Source organism: Ctenocephalides felis, unplaced genomic scaffold, assembly GCF_003426905.1.
Source record: "Ctenocephalides felis isolate EL2017-DRISC unplaced genomic scaffold, ASM342690v1 CF-g0.4_SCAFFOLD_01170, whole genome shotgun sequence".
Lineage (NCBI taxonomy): Eukaryota > Metazoa > Arthropoda > Insecta > Siphonaptera > Pulicidae > Ctenocephalides > Ctenocephalides felis.
This window is the reverse complement of record NW_020537324.1, coordinates 78,779,385-78,790,665: the sequence shown is the minus strand read 5'-3', so window position 1 is coordinate 78,790,665 and position 11,281 is coordinate 78,779,385. Positions and strand designations below refer to the sequence as shown.

Genomic DNA, 11,281 nt, shown 5'->3' with positions numbered 1-11,281 from the left:
TAAGCGCCGCGTCGCCGTCTAAAGGATAAACATTGATACGGAACCCATAGGAATGTAAACAAGATTTATACAAGATTTATACTTATTGTTAAAATCTCTATAAAATATCTGATACTCTAATGTCCATATGTCTAATGTTCATTTTTGACCGCCAAATGGCTTATTTTTTTACTTTTTCCTCCATATCTCCAAAGTCGTTGGACCTGCTTTTCCAAAAATTTGAACAGTTCTTCATTTAGTCAATACAAATAAAATATTTTTTGAATTATTCAAATCGGACGCTCCGTTCTCTTAAAAACTGAGTTACCATACATACACGCACACACACACACATACATCCATTTTTTCTAAGGTATGCCAAAATATTCAGAAACCTCTGAAACGTTAAGATATATAAAAATTTTCATTTTCGATTTTTTTGCGATTACTGTAACTTGCCCTAAGGGAAGTTAAAAATTGTGAAATAAAATATTTTTTTCATTAAAATACCTAAAAATTTGTATAACAAAATACTTCTATTGTAAAAATACTTATCAATTTGTTTGAAATAATAATAATTATTATTATTATAATATAAGACACATCAATTTGTTAAAATATCATAAAATGACCTATATAAGTTTATAGTAAATAAATTAATAATAAAATAGTTAATAGTTATTTAAATTATATTAAATCTGCAAAATATTGACTTGAGCCTTATTATAATTTCATTAAACTGATGGCTTGTAAAATAAATAAATAAGTAAATAAATAGATATCATGGTCTTATAAACATACTAAAATGTTATGGACCTAAGGCAAATTGTTTAATGTTAAAAATTCGTCAAAGTTTGAGAAAATATTGTAGTCAAAATTTGTGTCAAAAGTTGCAAACATTACCAATTATTAAAATTTAAAATAATAAGCTACAATTTAAGGACATACAAACAATAGTGCCTGTGTAATATAATTAATATAATTACCTACAGTTAATTTAAATGTGTTGGAGAAAATTCTATTCGAAATCACAATGTTTAGATTTAATTGAAAGCGATAACTTTATTTTTAAAATAAACAGTTGACTAATTTTATCTAAATATTTAAATTTCAATTTGGATTGATTAAGCCAATTCTTACACATTTCGGGAAGTTCATGCAACTTGCCTTAAGGCTAAATGCCACTTTCAACTAGTTCAAATTTTGCGCCACATTCCTACTTTTTATCCTTTCCTATACACAAATATAAATAATCATAATAATATTAATTTTGATATTAAAAGCGTTAAATAAAGTAAATTAATTAAATTATATAAATAAATAGGTAAATATAAATCATCTGGTAGGTAATAAAAGCCGTTATTATTTGTTCATTAAATTTTTCAAACTTCGCGCCATTATCCGGCTTTCTCAATTCCTAATTTATATATATAATATAAATAATCATAATAATGTTAATTTTGAAATTAAAACCGTTAAATAAAGTAAATTAATTAAATTATATAAATAAATAGGTAAATATAAATAATCTGTTAGGTATAAAAGCCGTTATTATTTGTTCATTCAAATTTTCAAACTTCGCGCCATTATCCGGCTTTCTCAATTCCTAACCTCAAATAATTCGCACAACAGTCAAACGTCATTCGTTAACCAAAACTGACAGCTAAGCATAAATTTCTCAACAATTTAATTATTCTACCCAATAATTTAATTATTTACACACGATTTTAAATCGTGTGTGAATCAAAAACAACTTTGTAATGATTTGTGCTAATTTAATACATTTAATTATCAATACAATTGCTGTCAATAAACGATAACCTCATTATCTAAAAGAGATAATTATGCACAGAGAACAGATAGTATTAATGCAACAGTATTTAATAGACAAAAAAGTAAGTATACTGAAAAATATTGCTGTAGGTAATTCTATTACTAACTATGTTTTTATTCTAGTTATGGCTAAGTTAAATAAGTCATTTATCTGGGGCACCTTGTTTGCCTCTTTAACATGGACTGTCAGCCTCTACCTGTACTGGGGCTTAAATTCCACTGCCGAAACACAACAGTCAACTTCGATCTCTTATTCACCAGTACCTGCAAAGTTTATTGGGAAACAAAGACCGTATTCGAGTAACGATGTGTTAGCTCAAAATAAAAATGATGTATCAAGAAAAGCATTGAAATGGGAGAAGTATGCGAAGTCTAAATATATGTTGGAGGAACGTAGTATGAATAAGTATGATGTTTTGAAGAAACCCAAAATGTCGGAGGATATGGATAAGAAATTGTATAATCCGAATAAAGTTAGTGATAAATTGTTGAAGGAGTTGCAGCCGATTGTAGTTTTACCAGAATTTGGTTGGTACATGGAATATAGATACGATATGTATATATTTATTTGTGTGAAAGTTATTTTTGCGTTTAGATGAACCAGGAATGGTGCACACCATAGATGAGCAGATATTAAAAGAAGAAGGCTACAAAAATCATGCATTTAATGTTTTGGTTAGCAAGAAAATCGGCTTGGAAAGAAATGTACCTGATACCAGACATGAATTGTAAGTATTTAAATAATATATAAATATAAATTTATATTTATATTTATATTTATATTTATATTTATATTTATATTTATATTTATATTTATATTTATATTTATATTTATATTTATATTTATATTTATATTTATATTTATATTTATATTTATATTTATATTTATATTTATATTTATATTTATATTTATATTTATATTTATATTTATTAACTTCCCGTAGGGTAAGTTATAGTAATCGCAAAAAAATCGAAAATGAAAATTTTTATATATCTTTACGTTTCAGAGGTTTCTGAACATTTTGGCATACCTTAGAAAAAATGGATGTATGTGTGTGTGTGTGTGTATGTATGTATGTGTGTGTATGTATGTGCGGATACAAATTTTCGTCGACGATTTCGGGAACACGGATCAACCGATTTGAATAATTCAAAAAGCATTCGATTCGTATTGATAAGGAGACGTGCTGATTAGTTTTTGGCGAAGGCAGGTCTAGCCGTTCCGAAGATACGGGGCAAAAAGTGCCGAAAACGGTAACTCAGTTTTTAAGAGAACGGAGCGTCCGATTTTAATAATTCAAAAAACATTTTACTTATATTGACAAGGTGAAGAATTGATCAAATTTTCATGAAGGCAGGTCTAGCGGTTTCGGAGATCTAACGAAAAAAGTAAAAAAAAATGCCATTTCGCGGTCAAAAATGATCATTAGACATATGCACATCAAATTATCAGATATTTTATAGAGATTTTAACAATAAGTATGAATTTTGTTTACATTCCTATGGGTTCCGTACCAATGTTTATCCGTTAGACAGCGACGCGGCGCTTACGCGTTTTATATTTTGTTTCTATGCAGTTGCGGCAGTACGATTGCTTTGAAAAAAAGTTCAGATCTTCCAAAATATGTCAAAATTAAAAAAACATTTTTTCCAAAAAAAAAAAAAAATTAAAAAATTTTTTTTAGAATTTTTTTTTTTTAAATTTTTTTTTTCAAGAAAAAGTAATTCTTTGTCCAATTTATAGTTTCTCAAAAATCTTATTTTTGCAAAGTAAAATTTTTTCAAAAATGTTAATCGTTTTTAAAAAAATAATAATTTTTGGTACGGGAAGTTCCAGCAATTTGCCTTAAGGCACGATGCCCTAATTGCCTTAAGACAGAATTCCACTTACAGCTAGTATTTATATTTATATTTATATTTATATTTATATTTATATTTATATTTATATATTCATATTTATATTCATATTCATATTCATATTCATATTCATATTTATATTAATACAATTAATAATATATATTAATTGAAAACTATTTCAGTAAAAAAAATTATCCTTTATCTTAGTTTTATCATATGACTTTTATCACTTTTTATTTCAGGTGTGAAAAGCAAGTTTATGATTCCAATTTACCGAAAGCATCAATTGTAATTTGTTTTTACAATGAGGATTTAACGACTTTGCTAAGATCGGTTTATTCAGTTTTTCAAAAGACTCCCGAGCATCTCATTCATGAAGTGATACTTGTAGATGACTATAGCGATAGGTGTGATGAATTGGGGGAGAAGTTGGAGAGTGATTTGCGGTTTATGTTTGAAGACTCTAAAGGTAAGGGTTGTTGTTAATTCTCTGAGAGTGTTTTTGATTGTATGAGAGTGTTCTACAATGATTAATTAGCTGGGAGTTTTACTGAACATAGTCAGATAATTGTTTGTTTGATATGTGTTATTTGTTGTGATATAATTGCTTTGGTTTTTACAATATAATTGCTCAAAATCAAATTGGATCTTTGTGCCCTAACCTATTATAAAAAATCAGCTGTTTGGATTGCGATTCTTTATACGTTGGTTATAAATATTTTACATGATATAAATCTTATTAACAATTAATTAGTTTGGTTATTGTTAGTTAAAAAGCAATTGAGAAAGTTTGGAATAATTTGATTAGAAAATTTGTTATAACTCTAGTTGCAAAACAAAAATTGTTTGCTAAGAGTGTTGCAGACTGTCTGATAGTGTTGCAAAATATTTGAGAGGGTTGCAGATTGTGTGAGAGTGTTGCCGACTATCTGAGAGTGTTGCAGACCGTCGGGGAGTCTTGTAGGCTGTTTGAGAGTTTTGCAGACTGTCTGAGAGTGTTGCAGACTGTCTGAGAAAGTTGCAGACTGTCTGAGAAAGTTGCAGACTGACTAGGAGGGTTGCAGACTAGTTTGGGACGGTTGCAGACTGACTGAGACTGTCTAGGAGTATTGTAGGCTGTTTGAGAGTGTTGCAGACTGTCTTGGAGTGTTGCAGACTATCTGGGAAAGTTGCAGACTGTCCGAGAGGGTTGCAAGACTGTCCAAGAGGGTTGCAGACTGTCTCAGAATGTTGCAAATTATGTGGGAGGTTTGCAGACTATCTGAGAGTGTTGCAGGCTGTCTGAGAGTGTTGCAAACTATCTGAGAGTGTTGCAGACTGTCTGAGAGTGTTGCAACCTGTCTGAGAGTGTTGCAGACTGTTTGAAAGGGTTGCAGACTGTCTGAGAGTGTTGCAGACTGTCTTAGAGGGTTGCAAGATTGTCTGAGACGGTTGCAGACTGTCCAAGAGAGTTGTTGAATGTTTGAGAGTGTTGCAGCCTGTCTAGAAGGGTTGCAGATTGTCTGAGAGTGTTGCAAACTGTCTGAGAGTTTGCAGACTATCTGAGAGTGTTGCAGATTTTCTGAGAGGGTTGCACACTGTCCAAGAGGTTTGCAGATCATTTGGGAAAGTTGTAGACTGCTTTAAAGGGTTGCAGACCATTTTGGAGTGTTGCAGGCTATCTGGGAGGATTGCAGGCTATCTGGGAGGGTTGCAGGCTATCTGGGAAGGTTGCAGAGTGCCTAAGAGCGCTGATGACGGCCTGAGAGGGTTGCATTACCTGGAAAGGTTGCAGACTGCCTAAGAGGGTTGCAGACTATCTGAAAGATTGTAGCCTCTCTGGGTTGTTTGTAGCCTTTTTAGGAGGTTTTTAGACTCTCTGGAAGGTTGTAGACCCTTTGGTAGGGTTGCTGGCTATCCGGCAGGGTTGTAGGCTGTCTGAGAGTGTTGCAGATTGGTTGATAATGTTGTAGGCTATTTAGGAGAGTTGCAGACTCTCTGGGAGGTTTTTGGACCCTCTGGGAGGGTTCTAGACCCTCTAGAAGGGTTCTAGACTCTCTGGGAGGGTTGTAGACTCTCTGGGAGTGTTCTAGGTCCTCTCGGAGGGTTGTAGACTCTCTGGCAGGGTTTTAGACGCTCTGGGAGGGTTGCAGACTATCTGCGAGGGTTGCAGACGGTCTGAGAGTTTTGTACCTGACGTTAGTTGTCATAACCCCATTATAAATATCATAGATTTGATAAATTTTTCATTCAATAATGACATTTAAAAAATATAATAAAATGATAAAGCATAAATACAAGTACATTAAAACTATCTTTTTCCTTAGGTACTTTGAAACCCGAATGGTACAAAAAAGTACACATTTTAAGAATGCGCAATCGAGAAGGACTCATCCGTGCAAGAGTTTTAGGCGCTAGAAATGCAACGGGCGATGTAAGTCTTTCACTTTAGAATTTAAGTTTTTCTACTTATTTTTATCTCTAATACAAATATTTTTAGGTATTAGTATTCCTAGATAGCCATATCGAAGTGAACAAAGAATGGCTTCAACCTTTACTCCAACGTATTAAACAAAATGAAACCACAGTTGTGATGCCGGTTATTGATATTATTAATGCGGATACATTTAACTACACACCAAGTCCTCTTGTTCGGGGAGGTTTTAATTGGGGACTTCATTTTAAATGGGACAACTTACCTAAAGGTAAAAACAATAATTAGATGGACAACTGGATCAAGTGTTATATGTTTTATATTATTTTAGGAACGTTATCTCAAGATGTAGATTTTATTAAACCGATCCGATCTCCAACAATGGCTGGGGGATTATTTGCAATTAACAAAGACTATTTTACGCATTTAGGAGAGTATGACATGGGTATGGACATATGGGGCGGTGAAAACTTAGAAATATCTTTCAGGGTAATTAAACCTAAGTATTTACACAATAATAAATGTAATTCAAATGTAATGTTTGTGTTAGATTTGGATGTGCGGTGGCTCTTTGGAATTGATTCCTTGTTCGAGAGTTGGTCACGTGTTTAGGAAAAGGCGTCCTTATGGATCACCCGGAGGCACAGATTCTATGTTGAAGAATTCTTTGCGAGTGGCTCATGTCTGGATGGATGATTATAAGGTACAGTTTTATAGCTTATTGTTATTTTATCTACATATATATAAAAATAAGTCGGGTTTTCCTTCCTGATGATATAACTCCAGAACGCATGAACCGATTTTGACAATTTTGCATTCGTTGGAAAGGTCTCGGGCTCCGCAAGGTTTATAGCTAAGAAAATTAGTGGTGCATGGCATCGTGCCCTAATGCAAATTGCTGAAACTTCACGCACCGTAATTAAAAATTCGAGTAATGACATTAGTGAGAATTATCAGAATTATGCTTGCAATAAAGTCAACGAGCAATTCTTGCCGCAAACAATAATGATGTACGCGCACTGAATTTCACCATTCAATCAAAAATTGCTGGCGATTTGGTGACATACCAATGATTCCGACTGGTCTTCCGTTTGACTTCAAACGATTGCAATTTCCAGTTCGCCTTGCGTTTGCAATAACAAGTCGCAAGGCCAATCGCTTAGTGTTTGCGGGATAAATTTCAAATAAGAAAACCATCCGCTTTGTTTGTGTTAACGTCGGACCGAAAAACAAAAAATGTGGTTTACCAAAGAGCACTTCAATGAAACGGATAATTTGCGGATTCACTTTCATTTACTTAGAGAAGTTCAACTAAAATTGTATTTGTAATTTTTGTAATCCAAATAAATTCATTACTGTTGTGCAATAAATTCAATTTTTTCCTTTTCAAATATAAAACAAACAAAAAATTTCTTCATCTTTCTCACGAAACGATCTGGTGGCGAAACGGAGTTCGTCGGGTTTGCTAGTTATTTATATTAATGGATTATTTAATAGAGATTGGTTTATTGTGTTTTAATTTTACTATCCATGAATTACTGCTCCGAATGTCTTTTATTTACGGTTATATTTTTTTTCTTAGGATTATTTCCTGAAGCAGCACAACCAAGCTAAATATGTATCCTACGGCAATGTCCAGCCAAGAATAAAGCTACGAAAGGAATTGGGATGCAAATCATTCAAATGGTATTTAGAAAATATTTATCCAGAGCTGAATTTACCAGGAGAAAAGTCCACTGGTAAATCTGATGGAGAGATCAAATTTCAACCATGGCATTCAAGGTAGATATTAAAAATAAACATGTTCATATGACTCCTGTTAATTTATTTATTTATTAACTTCCCGTAGGGTAAGTTATTGTAATGGGCCGAAAATCGGAATTGAAATTTTTTACATTTCTCGACGTTTTGAAGGTTTCTGAACGTTTTGGCATACCTCAGAAAAAATGAATGTGTGTGCGTGTGTGTGTATGTATGTATGGATACAAATTTCCAGTCACGTTTTAGGGCGCACGGATCAACCGATTTGAATGGTTCAAAAAACATTCGATTCCTATTGATAGGGAAAAGAGCTGATTAGTTTTTGGCAAAGGCAGGTCCAGCAGTTACGGATATAAGGAGCAAAGAGTGCAGAAAATAGAAATCGAGTTTTTGAGAGAACGGAGCATCCGATTTTAATGATCTAAAAAACATTCAATTAGTAATGATTGGGAGAAGGGGTTATTAGTTTTTCGAAAAGGCAGGCCCACTCATTTTGGAGATACGGAGCTAAATGTACAAAAAATGGCAGTTTTTGAGAGAACTAAGCGTCCGATTCAATTGATTCAAAGAACTTTCTGCTTGTCTTAACAAAATAATTGATTTTGGAAAAAAAAATTTGTTCCATTTTTTTTTTTTTTTAGTTTTTTTTTTTAGTTTCTTGTATATCGAAAATATTTCAGATTTTATTTTTAATTCTGACTATAGTTCTAATATAATTTACAAATAATTTCAACTCTGCAATTCAGTTTATATAATTCTTATAAATATATTAGACAATGTTACAATATTTATAATAATCTATTTGAAAACATTCAGTATTCCTCGAACATTTCGTTACGGTACGGGAAGTTCCAGCAATTTGCCTTAAGGCACGATGCCATCCACCCCACTAGTTCATTTATTTATTCATAAGCAAGCCGTAATTAATAATAATAAATATTATTTCAGGCTCTTGTCAATGGAGCATTTTGGATCTAAATTTTTTTACTGTGCTCCGATTTGCATGAAATTTTGGAATTAGGTTCTGATTTCTTATTGTTATTTAAATGTGTCATTATAAAAATTAACTGTTATTATTCAAGGACAGTTTTAAGGGTTGAAAAAATTATAGATATGATAATTATTTTTGGGAATTTGAAATAACGTTCAAATCATTATTTTTTTCCAATTTTAGAATTTTTTTTTTTTGAACAATTGTTCATGAAGGGATAATTGATAATTAAGATTGAGGATAAAATATAAATTACCATATTCTTTTTATGTCACACCAATATATTGTGTTTTTTCAACTCAAGGGTTGTTCCCATGGGTTGTAGGTTCAAAGGATTAAAAATTATTTTATTGTAAGGTAAATGTATTAGAAAAATACTTTACAATTTAATATTTCGATATTAAACACGTTTTCAAGATTAGCCTAATACCAAAATTTCATGCAAATCGGAGCACAGTAAAAAAATTCAGACGTTCACCTTTCTTTCCTCTCCATTTACCGCACTATATATGTATACTAGCAAACCCGACGAACTCCGTTTCGCCACCAGATGGTTTCGTGAGAGAAATGAAGAAATTTTTTGTTTGTTTTATATTTGAAAAGGAAAATTTGATTTTATCATACAACAGTAATGAATTTATTTCGATTACAAAAATGAAGTGGTTTTTAGTTGAACTTCTCTAAGTAAATGAAAGTGAATCCGCAAATTATCCGTTTCATTGAAGTGCTCTTTGGTAAACCACATTTTTTGTTTTTTGGTCTGACGTTAACACAAACAAAGCGGATAGTTTTCCAACTCGTGAACAGGCGACGTATAACTGTCCATGTGAAAAACAATGATTTTCTAAATAATCTATTTGAAATTTATCCCGAAAACACTAAGCGATTGGCCTTGCGACTTGTTAATTGTCATTGCGAACGCAAGGCGTACTGGAAATTGCAATCGTTTGAAGTCAAACGGAAGACCAGTCGGAATCATTGGTATGTCACCAAATCGCCAGCAATTTTTGATTGAATGGTGAAATTCAGTGCGTGTACATCATTATACTTTGCGGCCAGAATTGTTCGTTGACTTAACTAAGCATAATTCTGATAATTCTCACTAATGTCATTACTCGAATTTTTAATTACCGTGCGTGAAGTTACAGCAATTTGCATTAAGGCACGATGCCATGCACCACTAATTTTCTTAACTATACACCTTGCGGAGCCCGAGACCTTTCCAACGAATGCAAAATTGTCGAAGTCGGTTCAGGAAGGAAAACCCGACTTATTTTTATATATATGTAGATATATATATATATTTTTTTGTAGGAAACGTGATTACGTAGGCAACTATCAAATACGTTTACAAAACACTTCGTATTGCCTACAAAGTTCTGAAAGAACAGGCGGTCAGAAGGAAATTCTAAAACGAGGCATGCACTTGACGGTCCAGCCTTGTATAAGAGTCAAACATCAGGTAAACCTAAAATATACATATTTATTATATAAAAGTAACTAATCAATTTATCTATTACTAATCTATTATCTTTTCCCCAGATGTGGTACGAGACTTCAAAGTCCGAGCTGGTCCTAGCCCAGCTGCTATGTCTCGAAGCCTCTCTCGGAAGTTCAGCATCAGGAATCGGAGCAGCCAAATCAAGGCCAATTTTGGGAAAATGCCACGAAATGGGAGGCGACCAGGAATGGAAACACAAACGTGAGAACGATACTCCAATTTATAACCTGGCTTCAGGAACGTGTCTTGGTGTTAAGAGACTGCCCACGATGGATTCTTTGGCTGGGGCTGTCGTGGAAATGGTTTTGTGTTCAGCTAGTGGCGACGAGTATAATTTGAGATGGGATTTGGTAAAGTGATAGTAAAGTAAGTGTGGTTCGAATGTAGGTTTAAAGCTTTCCCAGTAAACCACAAAACGTAATTAAAACGTTAATATAACGTAACAGATGTACATCAAACATAGCGATTACGTAACCTAGGAGGCTCAATTGAGTACATAGCATACTTGGTTTATTATTGATAGATAAATTTGTAGCATAGGGATGCCCCGTGATTTTCTATTATTGTACAAAATGTGTGCAACTATTTAAATATAGAATGAACTAATGATTTAAAAACCTTATTTGTTAGATGATTAAAAAATTATTCTATAAGTAATAAAATATGTATGTTATGTACTTGTAATTGTGGAGATAAAAAAATCAATTTTTATAATTATGTCAAGCTGGTTTTAGAATTGTAGAAAACTTCTGTAATTGTTTAAAGAATTGTAGGTGGTCTGAAAGTGTAGTAGACTGTCTGAGAGTGTTGCAGAGTTGTATTTCAAATAACGTCTGTAATTGCAATCACTCAAAAAAAATTTCATACTTTTTAAAATGCAAAATTACACAACATTAACCTTGGTTTTAATTTTTGAGTTATCTTTCCTTTGAATGAGTGTTTCTCT

The 11,281-nt window shown here is 32.5% G+C and overlaps 1 protein-coding gene across 1 annotated transcript; it reads left to right on the top strand.

Moving 5' to 3' along the window:
- The first annotated feature begins 1,717 nt into the window (after positions 1 to 1,717).
- Positions 1,718 to 10,878, top strand: LOC113365759 (polypeptide N-acetylgalactosaminyltransferase 35A). The gene is made up of 11 exons (XM_026607296.1): positions 1,718 to 1,874; positions 1,936 to 2,340; positions 2,408 to 2,540; positions 3,912 to 4,138; positions 5,976 to 6,082; positions 6,149 to 6,353; positions 6,414 to 6,571; positions 6,633 to 6,785; positions 7,665 to 7,864; positions 10,149 to 10,296; positions 10,377 to 10,878. Exons 2-11 carry the CDS (start codon positions 1,938 to 1,940, stop codon positions 10,692 to 10,694), a joined length of 2,052 nt encoding a protein of 683 aa, XP_026463081.1. The 5' UTR covers positions 1,718 to 1,874; positions 1,936 to 1,937; the 3' UTR covers positions 10,695 to 10,878.
- Positions 10,879 to 11,281: the final 403 nt, after the last annotated feature.